Genomic DNA, 22315 nt, shown 5'->3' with positions numbered 1-22315 from the left:
AACAGCTGTAAAGATTTGGAAACAAACAGGACGGAAATATCTAGGCCAACTGAGGTCAAGGATCGAGCACCCAAACAGTGACGTCACTTCCTTCTTCTGTGCTTTGTGTTGGAAATTTTTTCTTGTACAACATCTTTTCGTCTGGAAGACTATACTCATATTTCTGTGCTCAGAAAAGGACACACAGTGTTCCAGAAAGTAAGTGGCTGCTAATTTGTAGGCTTTGATAGTAAAAATTGTCTTAAGAAGGTAATATTTTTAACATTTACACGTTTCTCCCGCTGGCCTTTGTGAAGATGGGCTTTGTTTTGGTTGTTGTGTTTTCGTTTTCGAGTAAGATCTTCAGCATATTGCAGTAACTATGAACTGACATTTGAGAAATTCTGAACAGCGCCTGAATATATGAGTCATCGTATCCAACTCTTGCTTTTTGTTGAACATAGGACAAACAGTAAATGCATGTTATATGAAGTGAAAGAAAGACAATGTGAAAATGTTACATAATACTAAAAGCAATTTAGGGAAATTTGTTTGGCTGGTTTATCACTTAGGACTGTTTTGACTTTTGAAGTAACTTTTCTTTCATTAAAATGACTGTTTACTGACCTATGGGATAGGATAAGGTATATGGATCATATTAATTTCTAAAAAAAAATTGTGACTGACTGACTGCCCTTCACTGCACAATATGAGTTGATGCTGTATAATAAATAGATGAAGTGACATTCAAAAGAGCAAAGACATTTCCAATGATCTGTTTGTGAAGAGCAGCTCTAGTATGAAAAGTGTACTTAACACATTATAAATGTTAATGTATCTGAGCCCAGTAAGTCTTCTTGGCATATTATGTTATTTTATATTTCTGAATAAAGAAAAATACACTTATAATGCATGTACTACACACACCACCAAAAAACCACTGACCAGATTGAACAAAGACACTAAATATTTCACTGACAAAATGTACATATACAAAAAGTAAGGCTGTCTTCAAAGAACAAATAAGTTCTATGTATATACCTGAATAAAGAAAAATACTCATATAGTTCATGTGTTAAATGAAAACAAAGCAACCGACAAGATTAAAGATAGAAAAGTAGGTTTTGTAATGGAAAAAAGGAGTTGAAAGGATGACAAGGACAAAGATCATTTGTCGAACCAATAAACATAGCAACTCGCGAGAAACATTGAAGATACAGTGATGGTAAAAAGAAAGAGGAAGTATCAACTGATACTCAGATTCCATCATCCTGTTATTTTATTAATGCAAGAACTAATCGTTAGTAGGAAGCTATTTCAGGCCTATAACTAGCAATTTCAAAGAAGGTTATCATTCTGCAAAAGTGGGCCTTTTACCATGAAACTTTCCTGTTCATAGATCAAATTTTGTTCAGAGTGGACCTTTTCCAAGCAAAAGGGCAGTTATTTGAACCTGCCGAATCCCCCTTTTTCCACGTATGTTGATGTATCTAAACCAAAATGATAACTTAAACCAATATTTTTTGGTGGATAAACAAGATAAAGGGGGATTTTGAAGCACAATGTTTTCATTATTAAACAATTGTAAGTTATAATTCTGATGGGTGTATGAAATACTCTGTTAATTTTGATTCAGTTATCAACTGTATCTATATAATGTGTTCAGATAATATAATGATCTGAAAATTTCACTTACTAGTACAGCATTGTGAACATTTTATTTTGCCAAATAATTTTTACATTACTTTTTTGCTTTATTTCACAGTTGTGTACAACATTATTGCTGACCAAATCTCAAAATGTCTGTGGAGATGCGGAGCCAGTGTTCTGATACTTCTGACTATGAGAATGACTCAGACAATATGGATGATGATGAAGTAGATTATAACTATTACTATGGCGATGACCAAGATGTGGAATTCGACAAGCCAAATCCATGTGAGGATCCTGAGTATTTTGAATATGAACTGTTGAAAATTGAAGATGTGGACAGATTATTAAATGAGAATGTTGAAGCTCTATGTAGTTCATTGGAGGTGAGTCACTGTGATCTGAATGTGGAAGGGATGGTATGAAAATACTCTGTATATTCTCTGCTGTTTTGGAAATTACCAAAATGTTCAGGTCATATATATACTAACCAAGAACAGTGTTGATAATTGTGACATGGCAATTTCCTGTTCTTTTCAAATGGGGGAATATTGTGAATTTTACAGGTACTGTTCTGTATTTTTAAGTGATAATTTCTTAAGATTGGAACTTTCCTATTGAGTGGTAGCAACATAAAATTAAAAGAGCAGGCTGCTCTATAATTCTATTCTCTATAACAAAAGCACCACAAATGCTATGTAGAAATATAAATTTTTTTGATGATAGAATTATGTATCTGAAAAGATGGTGATTATGGTAAATTTAAATTTGAATCAACTTTAAAAATTAAATGACTAAGTATTTAAAATAAACCATCATGGTGCTGGTATAACACCGCTGTGACATTCTATAACGTGGGTCAAGTGGTATTTTGACTGTCCTTGTATGACAGAAAATATAAAATACTTTTTTGCAATTCGAAAAAAAAGCAAACAAAGTAGAAAGTGGTTAAAATATTATTTCATCTTTTATAGTTGCTTCACAGGACAGAATCATGTTTTAATTTATTCACAATATTTACACTTGGACTTCCATTGTACAGTTGATAACATACTGTAGACACATATTAATGCAGCAGATGCTTTTAGATTTGGATCAATATGTGGAGCTAATAGAAGCACCCATACAGAGTGCATCAGCACTGACACAATGTATTTCTAGACATGGACTGTTGTCAACACAGTATAAAATTACGTGTATCTTGGTTTTACCATGAATGATATACACAGTGTGTAAGAAAAAAACACCAAATGCCATGATTCAGAAATAGATTACAAATCTCAGTGCTATCTACTTGTAACATATGAAAAATAAATTCAAATCTGTACTAGTACATGTAACAGTCTTCTCTCAGCGAATATCTGGCATGGATATTGATTTTTGTTGTCACAGTGAAGTGAACAGTGAAGTTTCTATCAGAAACATGTACTAGTTAACAACTGATAAAGTGGCACTGCTTTTTATGGAAGTATGTTCCAGTCATGAATGAGTGAAAAAATGAGACAAAAGGGAAAGCTACACATTCAAAATCATTATAAAATTAACACTTTTGAATTGACTTTATTATAATTATTATTATTTAAAGTCTAAAATCAATTCAAAATGTTCCTTAGACTTTTCATAAAAACAAGTACTTAGGACTGCAATTACCAAGATATATAAAACTAGAAAAATATTAAAAAAGATTAAAAGATATGGATATGAATGATAAAACCACCAGATGGTAAAATTAATTTTTCATACTTTAACTTGGGTATTTTTCTTAATCCCAGTGTTATTATTATTGCATGACAAATATCTGCTAGTACTAGTAAGAGGTATTCTAAGAACAGAAACGAGACACTTTTCCAAGAAAAGTTAAGCCACTGTTTCTTGTAATGTTTCCAGATTCCCCCTTCTCTTGCCAAGGTGCTATTACATCGACATAATTGGGCCAGGACAGAGGTAGAACAAAGGTGATGAGTCATTTCTTTTCAATGAATTTGCTGATTTTGCTTTCAAAGTAAAAGCCCATTAAAGAACTAGTAATGTTGTGTGTACAGCTCACATTGCAGCCATATTAAAATGAATTAATTCTTTTGTTATCGTCATTTTATTAATTTTAAAAAAAATTAGGATTTAAAATAAATTATATTTTTCAGTATATATAACAGTTAGTAATAAAAAAGTGAACATATGAGTTCGGCATATTGTAGTCCATGTTCGAGATGAGTGCATCATGCATTCAAATAAAGCTCATATCTTGCAGGCATGCATAGCTGGGATGCTAAATACCAGGTTTGAAGCCAGCAATTTCAAAGTGTGTTGGGGGAGGGGGTCAAAGAATAGCATAGAACCTGGATGAAATCATGGTTCAGATTGGACCCTTGGTGTATGTTGGTTGAAAGATATTCTTGAATGCTACATTGTTTTTCAGACACTCACTAGAGTGTTAATTGGGTCCAAATCTCTTGTGAAATTAAAAATGGACAAAACTTGGCAAGTGAGTGGGGATTTCAGATCATGTACCAGTTATGCAATTTAGTATTGTCTAGTTGCCAAGTTTTCATTTTCACCCTGATCATGCAACTATATTATAAACCTTCTTTCCAGACACAAGAGAGATCCACACAAGCTAATGGTAGACTCTAAATTAGAACCAGCAATTAAGCCAAAGGTAGGCGGGGGGCATTTTGTTATTGACAATGATTTTTTTTTACTCAAGTAATGATATGGCTTTTCTTAAGTAAGATGGGATTGTTTTAGATTATTATGTAATCACTAAAATATGATTACATGTCATACTAATTTGTCAAAAATAAAAATAAAAATAAATACCTGGTTTCCTGAGGTTGCTGTGATATGACAGGATATTGTTAGGACTCCCTGCAGGGTAAAATTTCTTTTTAGCTGGATAGTTGGGTGCCTTAAGAAAAAAAAACAAAACAAATCATCATATGCCTGACTGATGTGAAATTTGACAAAACAAAGTAATGTTATATAGGTAACATCTTCTTAATCCAAATTAGAATATGTTTAGCGTTTGGCTGAAATTTACAAGTAAGAATGACCCTTGTTACTGTAAAAAGGAATCCTGAAGAGTACACTATAACCATAGATGCATTCCAAGCTTGTTGAAAATATGTTTCACAAGTTTTTACAACCCCCCTGCATTTCTATGAAGTTTTCACATTTTTTCAGCCCTCTGTGATCAGCAACTTCATGATGTTTTCAATTTTTTTCAGCCCCCTGTGATAAAGTTTTCATATTTTTTCAGCCCCCTTTGATCAGCAACTCTATCTAGTTTTCTTATATATTTTTTAAACCCTCTGTGATCAGCAACTTAATTAAGTTTTCAAATTTTTTCAGCCCCCTGTGATCAGCAACTCTTTCCTTTGCTCTGTGTGTGTGCAGAGATGCCCCATAGAGAACATGCAGGAGCTGTCCTGTAGACATCAGTACTGCAAAGATTGCTGGGGAATGTACTTCAAAATGCAAATAGAACAGGGGGTTTCTACTGGTAAGAAATACTTAAGTATTAAGAACGCAGTGTTTGCGCTGGGCAGTTAGTAAAGGAAAGTCCTTTGGAACCCCACTGGAATTGAAAATTTTATTCCTTATTTATATTATAAATGATTATTTTTTGTAATCATTTTTTTGCCTTGCTGGTGAGGACTAAAGTGCAATATGTGTTGTTCCCAAATAAAGATCATGGAATAAATACTTGAAAAAGTGCCAGGGTAAGTGCTATGCAGGCTGCTTCATCAGAAACTCATGACAAAACAACTTTCATTTTCATAGATTGATTTCGTTATTTTCTGGTGCAGTCAACCGTTAAATGTATGGAGGTTGCTTTAAAGCACAGAAATTTAATGCTGCTTGCACATAATCAAATTCAGGGAAATTGGGCCCATTTATGGAAATTCTGATAAGCTCATTAATCTTTCCTCTTCTAGATGATTCCTCCTCTAAGATTTTACAATGTTTTGCCAATTGAATCCTTTTGCTTAAAAAAATGAACTTGCCTATCATTATTGTTCACAACAACAGATTTCCTTAAGGTCACATTTGAAATTTTTCTGAAAAATTGTTGGCAGAGTATTGGCAGAAGAAATTTACAAACAACAAATTAAAATCATGGTATAGGCCCATTTATGATATTTGACTCTTTAAACAAACCAGTTTATAAAAAGCAGAATTCATTAAAATTGTCCATTCACATGTCACTAATTATAAATCATTGATTATTTGAAATCCTCAAAACAAACCTGTCATTCAACTTCACTGCCATTTCAGGTATAGAATGTATGGGCAAAGACTGCAATATTCTGGCAACCGAGGACTTTGTTCTTAGCACGGTGTCGCAGCCTGAGATAAGGGACAAGTATCAGAGGTTTGCCTTCAGTGATTATGTAAAGGTAGGACCAACATGGCTGCTTTGTTCAGAATATTGTGAATCATTTTAATTTAAGTGTGCAAGATTTTGTGTACGCATACACACATGCTCACACGCGCGCACATTTATTTATTAATAATCTATTATTACCCAAGACTTTAAGTTTTAATGTCCAGTGATAGTATGAATGACCATAAGATGTTAATTAACATTTTGATTCCGTTTTATGTGAATGATTAGGATTTTATTTTTGAATTTTCTGCTTTGGGTAGAACTTATCCTGGTTTTATTTCCAAAAAGCAAACTTTAAAAATGTATCAATTGTATACATGTTGGCAATGTGATTATATGTAGTAATTATTGAAATAATATAGAGGTATAATGATAATACAGATAACGAAATTTAATGCAATATTTGTGTTATATCAGAGTCACCCTGAGCTGCGGTTCTGTCCAGGAGCCAATTGCGCCACAGTGGTCAGAGCTCTGGAGAGCAAGAGGAAGAGGGTGGTGTGCAAAGAATGCAAGACAGCTTTCTGGTGAGTACTCTTTGTTCTTTACTGTTGTCTTTTCAATGATTATGACGATGAATTTATTGAGTTTTTATTGTGCATTTCATTAAAACCTCATTGGGCCATACAAAATGTCTACACTGAGACTAAAGCAATAATTAAAAAAGGAGAATGCACACACATATAAATTACACAAGAGGCATTTTCATATTTTCATTCTGTTTCCAGTTTTAAATGTGGTATGGATTACCACGCACCCACGGACTGCGACACTATCAAAAAGTGGCTAACAAAATGTGCGGACGACTCGGAGACTGCTAACTATATAAGTGCCCATACAAAAGATGTAAGTATATTTGAAGTTATTATTAAATAAAATGCATTTTTCAGAGCTTAATTATAATGTATTCAAATATTTTAACTATAATTAATGTTCCATATGTTAAATGATTTGATTAATTCCAATTTCTGTATAAATTAATTATTTTTCTAGTGTCCCAAGTGTCATGTGTGTATTGAGAAAAATGGTGGATGTAACCACATGGTGAGTTATGGGGGGGGGGGGGGGGGGGGTTCTTCATACATTCAAAATCAAAAAGTGCCTTAAAGTGAAAAGGAAATCTCTCTTGTTTTCAACGGATCAAAATCTTTTATCATGGAAATACCTAGAAGTGAAAAGTACTTATGTTGACAATACTCAGTAACTGGTTATAGCACAGTTTGTGCCATATGTTAGATATCTATTTTTTAAACTGAAAAAGAAAAGTAAAGTGACCTGAATATTAAAGTTAACAGGAGTAATCTGGGATAGGCCAAAGTCTTGTGACTTGGCATTAAGTCGAGCAATAAAGTGCAGTGCTGACAGCCTTGGTTGATTTCCATTCAGTTTGGCTAGTTGTGATGTAAATAATAATATGCAATGTAACCTTTGTTTTCCAGCAATGCTCCAAGTGTAAATATGACTTCTGCTGGATGTGTCTGGGAGGTGGGTAACTCTGGTCATTATGCTCTTCATTTCTAAGCAGTTTCCAAGATTTCACAAGTTTCATTCACATTAATAATCTGCTGTTATGTTTCTGTGTATTCTCATCGCTTTTACCTGTCCATTGTGATCCCTTTCATTTTTAATTATTTTCAAATTGACTGTTTATCATTTTCCTTTTGTTTTAAAGTATTGTGTGTGATTCAAAATATAACAGTTAAAAAATTCCCCCCAAGTTTGATTTACTTGGTGTTACAGATTTGGAAATAAATGTTTTTTCAAGTCTTTCTTTTGCTTTTTCACACAAGTAGTGCATCATCAAGCACATTTTAACCAACAAATTTTACCACCAATACTCTGTTGATACATGTAATGCATTGTACTCCCATTCATTGCAGACTGGAAGAATCATGGCAGTGAATACTATGAATGTAGTCGCTACAAGGAAAACCCCAACATAGCTCATGAATCTGTCCACGTGCAGGCCAGGGAAGCTCTCAAGAAATACCTCTTCTATTATGAAAGGGTAACTATTCCAAAAAAAAATAAAAATACCATTATACTTTATAAGGAATTCAGGTGATCAACAAGTCCTTTCCTGGTATTTTGATGATTCGTGGTACAGTACTTATCTTATAAGAACAATTATACAATGATATTAGATGACATTAACAGTATAATCATATTCTCTCTTTTAGTGGGAAAACCATGCCAAAAGTTTAGCCTTGGAAGAGAAGACATCACAGAAGATTAAAGACAGAATAAATGAGAAAGTGATGAAGAATGAAGGCACGTGGATCGACTGGCAGTATTTACTGGACGCTACCGCTTTGTTGAAAAAGGTAAGGCAAAGAGGATGTTATTTTGATTCAATGGCAGTAAATTAAATGAGCTTTGAAGTTGAAATTTACCAGCACACTGTGAGTCTGACTGCTAAGAAAATGGCTTTAGAACGTATAGAGTCATCATATTGATTATTATAGCACATTAAATCTAATCTAATAGGACATTAAATTTTGTATTTTGACACATTTTTTATTCAAATCAAATTTGTGAAGACTTTATTCTTAAAATATTTACTATGTCTTTATATACACTGTGTTGAAATAAATATTTATATTTATGTGTATAATATTTTTCTATTCAGTGTCGCTACAGCCTTCAGTTTACTTATCCATATGCTTACTACATGAATAAAGGTGCCAGAAAGACATTGGTAAGCACATTGTATATGCTAGATAAACAGCTGTCTTTCAAACTATGGAGTTATTCTGTACGTTCTGGTTGGTTTTAACTTATCCCATAACCCTAAATGTTATACTCTTCTTAGCTTTTTCATTTGATGGTCATATGATTAAAATTACAGTGTAGGCTTGTTTTGTGGTATATATTGGTATAAACTTAATTTTTCTTTAATCAGCAGCTAGTATTGGTATATTCCAGGCGAAGGTTCCCCCTAGACAAGATAGACATTGAAATATAAGAGGTTAACAACAATTCAGTACTAGCTGTTGATTGAAGAAAAATAATTGTGTTATTCTCAGTGCTTAACACAGTTAAAGAAATTCTCTTTGGACAACTTGAGTCAGTGTTATTGTTGTTTCCAGTTTGAATACCAGCAGGCCCAGCTTGAAGCCGAGGTGGAAAACTTGTCTTGGAAGGTTGAGAGGGCAGAAATAACAGACAGAGGGGTGAGTCTGGAGAGAGAGTTTTGTTCATTTTGCTTTGTAGAAAGTCTAGACAAGAAATTCATATTTGAATTTAATTATGAGACAAAGTGTCATGAAGATGATAAGGAATCCTTCCTCGTGTATTTAACTTTATATTGACACGTGAAATTAATGTTATTTCTTTTGTAAAATTTTTAAAAGAATGTTTTTGCAAGATGAATGGATGTTGATATATGAAGCTAGTTCTGTAACAGTTGTTTGAACCACAAATATATTCTACTGCAAGCATTTTCATGCTGACTGAAGTGAAACTAAGGTGTTTTTTTTTTCAAGGACCTTGAAAATCAAATGGATGTGGCTGAAAAGAGGAGACAGACTCTTCTGAAAGATTTCCTGGAAGTGTAATCGACCTCGTTCATTTCCCTCCGTTGCCATGGTTCTAGTCTACCTCTCATACTACAAACAAACAGACAGCATCAGAGTATGGAAATACTTCATCAGTCCTTGTATTTATATTATAATAGATATTAGAAGGAAGGTGTATTTTGGACCTCTGTTCTACCTGCTTTTTTTTACCAAAATAACTGGATTCTCCCAAGTGTCAAGAAAGGAGGATGACAAGTAGATTTTGACTCTTTTTTCTCTAGCATTAAGGCAAATGTAACTTGTTGAGTGCTTGGCATTGAGCAAATTGGGATAATTTCTTAATCTTAGACTATTTTGACCACTGTCATCTTAGTAATTTTTAAAAAAAGTCACTCATGAGTGGATTATTAAGATGTAATATATTGTGTATTATCTTTGGATATCTTAAAATTGTAAGCACCTTCATAACATATTGGCTGTCTTTTGAAATGAGAGGAGTTACAAAATATTGGTGCATTTCTTTTGTAGATTTTCATATTTGTTCTGAAGACACCAAGCAATAGAAATCAATATTCTATACATAAGCAAAGGTTTAGAATGAGTCTATTTGTAAAAAAAAATGTATAGTTGCACTCACCATGTTGTAATTTATATAAGCCTTTTTTTCCTTTAAGTAATGGATTTTCAAAAACAATGAACAAAAGGCAGGGAATGGCAAGTTCAAGAAATTTACCTTATTTCGTGTTACAAGGTTAGAAATTTGTGGTTGTATGTTTCAAAACATTTTGGACAAAGGCACAGTAGGATCCAGAAATTAACATATTTATTTAAAAAAATGGATACAACTGCTGTCACGGAAGTAGCAGAAATTTTTCTTTTGTAATTCCAGGGTTTTGTGTCTTACTATTGATATTTTTTGTTTTGTTTTTGGAAGAAAAAGGAGCAGAAGTATTGCGTCAAAATGAAGGATGTCTTGTGATTATTTTGAATTGAATTTGTCACATTCAAAAATGTATCGGAGTGTGGCATGATACCAATTGCCTTTGCTTTAAATATTGTTTTGAAAAGAACAGGATACACATATTCTCCCTTGGATCCAATTGGATCAACTTTGTACTCATAAACAAAATATGATTGGTTTGTTGCACACTATGATTATAGCACTTGCAGTTTAGATATTGAAATTTGATTTGGTAGGGTAATCAACTAACTGATAGCAATATTTAAGCATTAAGAGTGTATTAGTGAAAAACAACCCATCAGCAATATGAATACCTCTGCTAACTGGCAGTCATCATCAGTATTGTTTTCAAGAGGTTAACACACTGGAGCCAGTGGCATTTTACATAGTGTACAGTAAGCACCAACTTTGTCCAACTTATTGTGTTAATTGTGAACGAGGATCATTTTCTCTATCCAACATTTTGGTTTTTATAAGAAGAAGAAAATGGTGTGATTTAATCTTTTTTTTTTTTTCAAATGTTGTAGTCAGCAGTTTTCATTGGCACTGTGACTACAAAAGTTAATTAGTGCAGGTAATATATTACACTGTTAACCTTTTCATGAAACTGTTGAGAAAAAAGAGCAGTGCATACAATCTCAGCTTTACACCCAATATACACTTGCGCCATTATATAATGTTAATTCACTTAATATTCAGAAAAAGACCGACTTCTCAAAAAGTAATTTCTTGTTAAAAAAACATTAAGTAGATGTTGTGGTTAATAGGATAATTTACTTGGGGCAATATTGGACAAAAGGCAAATATTGCTTTTGTAAGTTTTTTTAATTTAGCTTGCTTATTTAGTTTGTGCAAGAGGTTTCATTCAACCAAGATGCCAGTTACTCTATAAACTACCTGTTTTCTGCTAATTAATGAAGATATTCATTTAATAGTCTGGGCAGAATAATTTATTTACAGGTTTTCTCTTGTATGGTGTTAGGACACACATACCAGATTTTGCCAAAATATGCTAAAAACTAAATAGAGAATATATGCAGATAAATAATTCACTAAAAGATCACTAGTACCTCTCGTGGAGAAGAGTCGAGACAGACGAGATAATATTAAGTGTATATAATAAGCCTGATATATATATTGAAGTGTATAGATATACTGTATACAAATCCTTAACAAGTTATTAAGGTTGTATTGATGGATGGATGTTGCTTAGTAAAATTCTTTTGAGTATTTATTATTATGATTGTTTGAAGACAGTACAACTACGTATATATGAAAAGCCTTAAGTTTGTAATTTGAAATAATAAATGCATTTCCTGTCATTCCGTATGGTTATGGTTTTCATAGAGTAAAATGCCACTGAATCAAATTCACAGAATCTGCAAAAGACACAAATCATGCAGTACTGATCATATGATATTCCTGTTTTATTCCTGGTTTTATTCCTATAGTTGTCAGATATCCACTAACCACTGCCCAAAGTGAAATAATATTTTATTTATACATCGTTATTTCTCAGGAAAATAAACTAAACCCCAAAAGGTGGCAGAAAATGTAAAAATATTACATAAAAACTACAAAAAAAGTTTCCAAATTAAAGTTATCTAGAAAGATTTACAAAATTAAGCAAATGCAAGTGTTTCAACAAATAAAGAAGTATTTGCACTTAACTTATTATCTTGGCTTGCAACCTTTTGTGTAAATGTGAAAAGTTTGCTCAAATGAGCCTACAAACAATTTTCAATACCTTTAGTCTAAGAGTATAAGAGCATCAGTTGTCCATATCCAAGTGTAAAAGCATTTCAAAACTGCATATAGAAATAAAGTTCACAAATTGGTAAGACTTGAAAATAACTCAGCATTTTTAATAAAAAACTAATTAATCAAAGTGTTTGTGAAAATGGTCATCTTTGCAGATATAACAAAATTTCAAATATATATATATAAATCACGGATTACATTAGATTTCTTTATTTGGTTAAACAGTCATTTGTCTACACTGATGTAATTCAGATTTTTTTAATGATTCCTTAAATGTCAGAAGCTTATTAATCTTATGGAGTTTTGCCTTGTCTAGCAGCTTTAGCCAACTCTGTCTGGGCCTTCCCCTCAGCATAGGGTCTCCAGTCTTCAAGGACCTTCTCCCTAGATGGCAGCACTTTCTGCCAGCTTTCTCTACTCTTTACTGCATTAATCCAAGTATGATAGCGAGCAAATTGTTCAGTCTCTGGCACCTTGAACCCACGATAATGTTCCATGCAGAAGAAAATGGATGCAAAAGTGCCAAGAACAATATCAGCCAATGAAAACTGAGCACCAAGAAAATAAGGACCTCCATCGCGCATGGCCTGCGTGTAAGCCAAAATCCCATCTAGGGCGTCTTTTTTAGCCTGCTCTTGTTCTTCTGGTGTCTGTTTCACAATCATGCCAAAAATGTGGGGAATGATTTTCTTATTCACGTGGTCGGCCCACATGCGCACGTAAGCCCTATCGTAGGGGTCAGAGGGCATGAGGCGGGGTTCGTGTGGCCATGCTTCATCGATATATTCAATGCAAACAGTGCTTTCATACACAGCTCTCCCCTTGTGGTGAATAGCCGGAGCCAGTCCCCTGGGGCTGATCCTGAACCACTCAGGGGACTTGTCATAAGGGTCTGTTTCATGGTACACAAAGTCCACCCCCTTCTCTAGAAGGGAGGTCCATGCTCTCCACCCAAAGGGGGAATGCCAGGCTGTGTATAGATGAGGTCTGTCATCAGATGCTTGGCTGGACATGCTGGCTTTAGAATGTATAAAGCTCTGAAAAATTATTTAAAAGAGATATGTACCTTATTTGAAATAATTTATTAAAAAACTGACATTATTGTTTAGTGAGGCTAAATGTACAACAAAGTGAAGCTAAATGTACAAATTGATCAGAAATAAACTTGATTTTGTGCCAAAGGCTGCATAGATTTATCTTCAATACATTTGAGTAAGACGGTGGTAGTTGGATTAGTGGTTTGATGGGTAGGGGGAAAGAGGGGGAGGTGTATCACATCAAAATCAGATATAAAAAATTACATTTAAATAATAAACTTCTATTTGCTTTTTAGATGCAGAATGCATATCACTATAGACATTATTATAACAATTGACATTTCTGCCGGATGTAAAATATACTCTCCTTTTGGTCCAGGATGTAAAATATACTCTCCTTTTGATAATGAGGCATTATAACAATGAGATACTGGAAAAAGGTCTTGCAGGGACAATTATCAACTTAATAAACCAAAGTATAATGGAACTCTTGAAAATAGCACATGTATCAACATTTCCAAGGCAATGATTTTTTTTAAATTATTTATTTTACAATTTTAAAAATATAACTGGGTCCTTGATAATATCAAACTAAATATTATTAGCAATTTAGAATTTAGAATGATATTCGTGAGCAATATAATAGAAATAAAAAAGAAAGAAACAGGAAAACTTTACTGCTTTATAATTTATATGAATTAACCAATTCATACTTTTAAGAAAGCAGCTAGAGAAGACTGACATCTAAACTTGAACCAAGGTATAAGTGCAGCAGATCAAAGAGATGAAAATATAGCAAAATTCCTGAAAGGTGCCAGTAAAAAAAAAAACAGCCATCCATAATTAAGGTCTCATCTAAAGATGTCCAATTCAAATTTCAACATTTTTTTTTTCAAATCAAAGAAACTGTTTAAAACAAATACTTGAAAGATAATGTACTGTGAATCAGATTTAGCCGTTAACTCAAAATTTCAAGCATTAGCTCTTCAATTTCCTGGGGGTCGCATTTGGGGGACGACGGCAGTTCAAAGGAGATAAAATCATCAAATCACAAATCACAGTAAGGGGGGGGGGGTATTCCCTACCGTCATTATTCATATCCCATAGAAAATGTGAGTCCGGGGAGCGGAATATCAGCGAGTAGAATAACTCGTTACACAAAGGTCGAGGAACAAAAAGCCGCATTCACGAGTCACTGGAACGGGGTGCTTCCCGGAATTACGCTAAATAATAATCGTTTCACGTATCACGGGAAATAAAAAGTGTCTTTCCAGTCTCCGTGTCCTACAAACCAGAGAGTGTAAGTGTGCCCTTTCCTTAAATAGGAGTGCTAACGCATTAAAAATAAATACGTCAGTGTGCTAACACTCACCTGTGTCGGAACTGCACTGTCTCGTTCTCTGTGCTGGAGGAATGGAGTGATTCCCTGCCTTGGTAAGTACTGACCGACAGCAAATGTGCTGCTGACTAAATAACTGAAATGGCGATAAGGAACTTGACGTGTTACCAGCACCGTGGTCATGGGCACAAAGGAGGAAGTAAAACTAGGTCAGAGGTTATGTATATAAATATATATACCTGTGGGTCAACTCGAAGATCGGAGAATTCCGGAAACGGCGATTGGCCGAACATTAACCCGACCTTTGCTCATCATTAACTTAATAATGTTGCAGCTTAAAAGTGAGTCAGCAAAATCTATAACCCTTTTATAATTCTTAAATTCCGATTAAGAGATGAATTCACAACTTGAAGGAGGTAATCTGTCTGACGGCATAGTTTATATTTATTCCATGATACGCAATTAAAAAGTTTCAATTGGAGCGTGCGCGCGTGTGTGTGTGTGTGTGTGTGTGTGAGGGTGGGTATAATGGGAGCTTGGTGTTAGCTTTGAGAAAAAATACAACCATAATAAAATAATAATAATAAATTTGAAAAAATACTAGGGCCTATATGAATTGGGAGGGGGGCGTAAACAGATTTAAATAATGGCAACCGATTTTTTTTCAAGCATATACTTTTTACCATATTTTTTCATAGGTGTAGATATGCACCCTGACGACTGCATTTTGCTTTCACTTTCGTTGCTTTTAATTTTGTTTCCAAGAAGAGCTGTAATGGTAAAATATGAGTCATACGCAAACTAGCTCGAGCAGGTGCAGATAAAGCATATAGGCCCTACTCCTCGCAAACAAGTCTCTTTTTATCTGTAGGCCTAAATAAACAGGGAACAGGCTCGACAGACGCAGAAAAAATACTTCGCAGGAAAAACAAGATAAATAATGGCCTTGATGGTTTCGCTTTCTTCATCTACCGAAAAGTAAAAAAGAAATTAGTAAGTCACCTCAACTGAAATCGCGAAGTCACTGCTTAGATTATAAACGATAACCAATCACGCACTAATTTTTTCAGTCAGAATCTTCAATTCCAAAAATTTGATAAGAATTTATAAGCTTATTTCCTCATGCGACTCTTTTGTGTCACACTTTTTATGTGTTACAGTATATTTCCCGGTAAAGCATAAAGCGGGTGACTCAGCACTCCCACTATAGGCTACAGCTGCAGATGGATCAGTGATTTTATAATCAGGCACGTGTCTTCAGTCTTCAGCTCTCAATTCCATAAATATTTTCTACCCAGTTAATTGTCTAGACACTGTTGGATCAAGGACGTGAAAAAGGATTCTTCTTTTCTTTTTTATTTCCTCCTATGTCCTTTTTTTCTGCTCCCCCCCCTTTTACATATACGTAGGGCCCTACATTTTGAATTAGAAAAAGATCGATGTAGTTTTGAGCACCATAAATGTATTTTGCTTACTCAGAAGAATAAAAACATCTATCTGTGGGTCTCATTTTATATTTTCTCCCATTTGGAAGAGAGAAGTCCTCGTTTGATCTGTAAAAAATTGTGTGTGGAGGGGGGGTGAGGGGGGGGGGGGGGGCTCGCCCACTTTTTATTCTGCCTAAGAGAATAGCGTAATCTTAGCACCCCCCCACCCCCCACCCCCCAACTGTGCAAATTCCGACGTCTGTCTTTAGCCGTTATCATGCCGTAAATTGTATTTTTGACACTTACCAAAGCGAGATCTCTTAATGGGTTTTTCCAGGATGTAGGTGGCTAAATATTAAACGTGGGGATTTTCACGTTGTCTTAGCGGTATAAATAGAAGCACGTGAGCGTGTTCTAACATATACAGGAAGGACAGTGTAAGAAGGGACTTCAAGAAGACTGATGACACTAAACTTCATGCAGAGAAACTGTTTACCTTGAAAAGTTTTGCCATTTGAAACTGACGCTGAAGGTAAGAAACAAATTGAATTAAAATTATCCCATGTGAATTTTTATGTGTAGCCCCAGTAGTAACTGTCTTGCGATCGCCTGCGTCTGTTGGTATCGTTGAATTTATTTATTTATTTATTTATTTATTCATTTATTTATTTATTTACTGCCGCAACAACTTCAAACAAAATCAGATTAAAGATGCCCTTTTAGTACATATATTTTGTGTCATATTCGGGGCAAAAATGTAGGAAAAGTAACAAGATTGTCAAACATTTTTTTTCAAAACTTCATTACTTGTGATAGGCCTAATTCATTATTGTATTTCAACTAAACCGGTCTATCATACGCCTCTTTGTTTCAAAAATTTAGAAAAAGGATACTGGTAGTATATGTTTTCCCGCCAAACTACCAGAATCAGAAAACATTTCAGTAAAGAAAATGTGCCTGACCAGTTTTACTCTACAGCGGTCAAAGTCTGTAAGGGAAGGTACATGTAGGAGGGTTTTTTTCGCGTCGAAAGAGCACTATGATTGAAATGTTGTAAAACTGATATACTCCTATGTTGTAAAACTTGATTGTAAAAGAAACTTTGAAATCCGAAATTATCCACGGAGGCTACAAATAGCTCACTTGACCCCCCCCCCCCCCCGGAATTTTGGCGGGCACGTTAATTGCGGGTACCCAGCCAATCATTATCTCCCCCTTCAATGACTTTGCCCCCCCCCCCCCCCCCCTGGAAAATTTTCTGCGGACGCCCATGCCGACCTCACATCTGAAGTGATAATAGGTCTAACATTACATGCCGATCTTCATGTTATGACAGCAGTGTTCAGTTCCCGGAAGAAGTATTGGGGTATAGACGAAACGCCGGAGCTCATTCAAGCGTATATTTCATTCTTTATTGGCTTAATCCGTCGATTATTCTGGACACATACATTTTAAGCTTGAGCGATCTCACTGAAGCTAGGATTTAAAAAATCGACTTTTATTTATGTAAGCCCTCTGACGACTGGTTTTACAATCTCGGCCAGATCGTATTCTCAGGTAAAAATTAACGCTAAAGTATTGCGCAACCCTCACTGATAAGCTAGTTTACTCAGCGAGTCCTTTTTTAGATTTACAACTTGTTAACCCCTCTACCCAGTGGCGGATGTTGAGGGGGCGGGGGGGGGGGGGGGGCAGGGGGTCCTTACCCCCCCCCCTTCGATTTCTGAAAAAAATTACGCCAATAGTTCCCTCCTGAAATTAGAATTCTGAATAGCTGAATCATAGTTCTAAACCGTACCAAATGACACCGTTCGCCCTCTAAAATGCCAACATTTCAGTGGGCCCCGAATCCCATGTCAGGGGGGGGGAGGTTGAGGATCGGCTTCGCATCTGCGGTCTGTCATTCCTAAAAAACTAGACCCCCTTCAAATAATTCCTGTTCTGCCCAGTAGCCCCTCCCCCCCAACCCTCCTCCGAATAAAGATTTTTTTAATGTGACAGCATTGTGTCATATCATGGCGAAGTTCATTTACGCATTACCTACGCGGAAAAGGGAATATGTTCTACGTATCGTATCCCTTAAACATAACCTGGCTGTACCGGTAACTGGCTGTAACTGGTTACTTCAACAGACTCCTGAATCATGTCATGATCATGTGTTTTATCATGTACAATCTGTTGCTGGCTTGTTTTTGTGTCACGATTCCGTTAAGGAAAAAATATCCAGGATCCTCAAACATGAGATTATATAGTGTAAGATTTAATGATAACTAGCACAGGTTTTGGTGACATTTTGCCATTTATTAAAACAGGTATTTTTTCTATGTAATCCAGTTGAAGAGAAATGGGCAACATTCCTACGACAATTATTATTCTATCTCTAAACGGATTGTAAAGAGGACAAAATGACAGAAATAACCCTTTATTTTCAACTATATAACAATAGTTGGGTTTTTTCACTTGGCTTTAGAAAAGGTCTAACGGAACAAGGATATAAGTGGTTCTTTAACCACGTCCTTTCACATATTTTCCTTTCACATATTTTAAATAGGTTACATAATGATATGATAGCCATTCTCCGGAAAAACTCAATTTCCCGTGTAAAATACATAGCATTTTTTTTTTCAAAACTACTACACAGTAATGTATTTTGTCTATACATTTGTACCTAAGGCACCTTGGAATAACGTGTTCTACTTTCATATTCATTTTATTTTAATTTAATTTGAGACAACAGAAAATTGTTTTAAGCAAAGCTCTTGTTGGCTTGCATAATTGCCATGCATTGTGAACTTCTATCTTCAACAAACTGAACATTATTATCTTGTCGAATTTTCAGAACCATGCCTGGGGAGCAATTAATGTGTGTTTGGCAAGCAGCTTTTGCCCAAGAGACGGACAAAGGCACCAAAACTCTTCAACACAATTCTTTAAAGAAAACCACAGCCCAGTTGGCCCATCTGCAGTCAGTCAACTATTCCGATCACAAATTTAATGAAACTTTCACAGACGATGCAGTGACATTCGACAAATATAAAACTTACGTTTCCAAAGCGCTTGCTGAGAAAGGGTTTGCCCCTAATGTTGTGTTCAACGACATAGAAAGAGCATGCTGGACCATGTGTAGAGAGGCCTACAGTAGTGCGCTACCCGACAAGGACCTTTTCCACCTCTGGCAAGTTGTCAACCGCCTTGCACAAGAAGGTTCCTACCCTCCAGTCGTGGCCCCGGAAGAACGCAATTGGCTCAGCGATAAAGTGGCCTCCATGCTGGATAAACACTGGAAAACCAAAGATGTCACATTCAAAAACCAAGGCGCCACATTTCAAGAATTGGTGGACAAGCTGAACGAAGTCTACTTCCAGGAATCGACATCAGCTGCTGTTCATGCCTGCATCGACAAGTTGCACATGCTGCTGGTGGAGGAAGTCTTGAAGACAGGTTGGCTGTATAAACGTACAAGAAAACAAGCCAACTGGACCAATTGGAACAAAAGATGGTTTGTCTTGAAGCCAGGTTGTCTAGAATACTACGAGCAGGTCGCCTCTGGTGAAAAGGGGGTCAACAAGAAGGGCGAAATTATGATCACCAAGAACACCAAACTTGAAAACACTAGTAACTACAGGGGGGTGGTCCACAAGCTTTCTGGGTGTTTCAAGATATCAAACCTACCAATGATTGAGTGCGAGCTGGGTGGAACCAACTTTTGTAAGGCAGAAAGACGTGCGTGGCTTGTCAGTCTTGAAGAGGTTATCGATGCATGTAAAACAAAAGTAACACCAGTCCAAAAGCTCCTGAGAGAACTCCGCCAAAAACGAGATGAAGCTTCTGAAATCCATGGTCTTAAGGAAGAAAAGCCTAACCAGGCGTTTAAACCGCCGTCACCTAACCCATATCCAAGACCGTCTCCGCCAAAAACAAAGCCAAAGCAAATCGTCCCCACTGAAGACGCCTTAAATAACAGGGGCAGCAGTTCAGAAGAAGAGGGGGAGGTATATGACAACAACAATGGCAAAATCAAAGCTGTCTTTGTGAAAATTGACCGCAGCGGCAACGGCTGTATAGACCGAGGGGAATTCTCCTCCTTTATCCACGAACTTGGTCTCAACATGCCAGAGAAAGAGGTAAACATGGTTTTCAACACCATAGACAAAGACTTGGATGGACGGATTGAGTTTGCAGAATTTGAAGATTATTTCCTGCGATACATCATAGATGAGAGTGGTAACGGGGCTTGCGTGGCAGCACTCCGGGCTGCTTTCCTTGAGGCTGACAGAGACGGCACAGGGACACTAAACTTCAAGCAATTTGCAGAATATCACTGGGAAAAGAGAAGGTCCATTCGAGTATCAAAATTATTTAATGCGTTTAACAAGATGGACAAAAAAGAGAAGGGTGTGATCACGTTTACAGATTTCCGAGATATGCACCTGCGGGAAGAAAGTGAGCTAGAGCTTCCAAATCTGGCGGAAAAAATGGAAAAAATAGATGAGGAGGGCGAGAGCAGTGTCTTTGAGCGCCAGCTCAGAAAGGAATACCACGACACAGATGCTGACCAGCTGGCAAAATATGTGCGCAACAGATGGGACAAATTCGCAACTTTCCGTCGTCTTGGTGCCTCTGGCGAGCCCGTCATGACAGGTGGCCATGGTATGGTGGCAGACATCGTTCCAGGGAAATACAACTTAATGGACATTGCCTGCTTCAGTGATCTTCCTCCCCTCATCCCTAAACATACGACGGTCAAAGGCGTCCGCTGGGCTTCGAGCACTACCCCTGGGAAGTCGGGCAGGGTTATTTTCCCCAACGATTTCAGTGGTGTCATCGCCACCGATATCGCTACCAATGAGCACTTGAGGTACTACGGATGCAGCATCGCCGACGCCCAACAAGAGAAGATTTCGCTTCTATATCGTCACGGCATCCAGGACTTCACCTACGAAAACAAGTACCTCGAAGATTACGTCACAAGCAAAAATGGTGGGGCTGGGATCGAAAAGCACGACTTCTCCCATCTTGATTGTCCACTTGATGAGGATTCGGGCATTTTCGTCTTGGCGAAATTCGTTGGTGACGACGAGCTGCACGTGACGGGCTTCAAAGTACCGGTTCGCCACACTGTCTATATCCCCGGGGGTTGCATCCACTCTAATGACTATCTTAAAGGGACGTGGAGAACCATGTTGTCAGACGAGACTGACATCGACCACGTGCACCTCGTGCAGCCGTCCAGTGACGACATGAGAGGAGATTTTGAGCACTTCAAATTTCATTTTGCTTGAAAAAATTTTCCTCTACAATGAAGAAGAAATGGACACTAGTGTTTGACTGAAATCGAAATTTATTTAGATTCCACATATTAAAAATGAATAGGTTTCTATTTACAAAGTTACCAGAGCAGTCCATTTCATTGCTGACAAACTTGAGTTTTAAAGCACACATAATTTGTAAAAGAGGGTCATTTTCCAAAATGTCAGCTAAGCGTCTAATCGTACTGAATTGATTATGCTGCTTTTCAGATTAATTTAACTGATCGAACTGAAAACTCATGTGTCAATTCGTACATGTTAATCCTAATCGTTATTAAGGGTATATATGCTTGATTTGCTACTGTACTCACTACTGCGCCTAAAATGAACAATTTTCTTGAAAGATTGGGATTCAGCCGTCAGCATCAGGCAGTCCAGATCAGCTGATATTATTTGCATCTATTTAGAAGCTTTTCGTTAACACATAGAACAGATAACAGGACGCATGTAAATAATTATAAGAGAAAAATGTACACAAGCTTTATCCAGCTCGTCACTATTTTGTTTAAAGTTTTTCTTCGTTTGGCTATTTAAAATTAAAATGTGGCCAATCATCTTTACTACGGTCCTATGCTAATAAATGTAACAGGATGATCGAGTGCAGGCTACTAGTACCTTGATTCTTCTTTTTTAATTCTACTATTTTTGCATCTATAATTTGTCTCGTTTACGTTCCCCCACCCCGGACAGTTTTTTTATTTTTTCTTGATCCCCCCTTCTGGATTGATTGAAAAATCCCCCCCCCCTCCATAATAAAGAATATACGAACTGTGCAAAATTCATATTTTTCATTATGACATAAAGAGTATGGCATGAAAAACTCCACTCATGTGGGGACTTCAATAAAAAAATGTGTGTACAAATTGAATGGTTTTACAAAAAAAAAAAAAAAAAAAAAAAAACACTTTTGAATGCAAACATTATTTTTCTCTTCAATTTAGGCACTC

The 22315-nt window shown here is 36.1% G+C and overlaps 3 protein-coding genes across 3 annotated transcripts; 2 read left to right on the top strand and 1 right to left on the bottom strand.

The window, feature by feature from the left end:
• The first annotated feature begins 33 nt into the window (after positions 1–33).
• LOC106155620 (putative E3 ubiquitin-protein ligase ariadne-2) lies at positions 34–11817 on the top strand. The gene is made up of 15 exons (XM_013530526.2): positions 34–198; positions 1745–2015; positions 3517–3584; positions 4222–4285; positions 4978–5128; positions 5905–6026; positions 6434–6543; positions 6745–6862; positions 7010–7060; positions 7456–7501; positions 7897–8024; positions 8197–8340; positions 8646–8714; positions 9106–9189; positions 9502–11817. The coding sequence occupies exons 2-15, from the start codon at positions 1779–1781 to the stop codon at positions 9571–9573; spliced, it is 1464 nt and encodes a 487-aa protein (XP_013385980.1). The 5' UTR covers positions 34–198; positions 1745–1778; the 3' UTR covers positions 9574–11817.
• An 81-nt stretch (positions 11818–11898) lies between these two features.
• Positions 11899–14852, bottom strand: LOC106155622 (uncharacterized). Its single transcript, XM_013530528.3, has 2 exons — positions 14666–14852; positions 11899–13293 (listed from the first exon to the last, which is right to left on the bottom strand). The coding sequence occupies exons 1-2, from the start codon at positions 14813–14815 to the stop codon at positions 12550–12552; spliced, it is 894 nt and encodes a 297-aa protein (XP_013385982.2). The 5' UTR covers positions 14816–14852; the 3' UTR covers positions 11899–12549.
• A 1468-nt stretch (positions 14853–16320) lies between these two features.
• On the top strand, positions 16321–21971 carry LOC106155567 (uncharacterized). The gene is made up of 2 exons (XM_013530449.2): positions 16321–16591; positions 18899–21971. The coding sequence occupies exon 2, from the start codon at positions 18903–18905 to the stop codon at positions 21339–21341; it is 2439 nt and encodes an 812-aa protein (XP_013385903.2). The 5' UTR covers positions 16321–16591; positions 18899–18902; the 3' UTR covers positions 21342–21971.
• The last annotated feature ends 344 nt before the right edge of the window (positions 21972–22315 follow it).

Source organism: Lingula anatina, chromosome 6, assembly GCF_051362555.1.
Source record: "Lingula anatina isolate TDL-2025a chromosome 6, LinAna3.0, whole genome shotgun sequence".
Lineage (NCBI taxonomy): Eukaryota > Metazoa > Brachiopoda > Lingulata > Lingulida > Lingulidae > Lingula > Lingula anatina.
The sequence above is the reverse complement of the archived record's forward strand: the minus strand, read 5'-3'. Positions and strand labels throughout refer to the sequence as shown.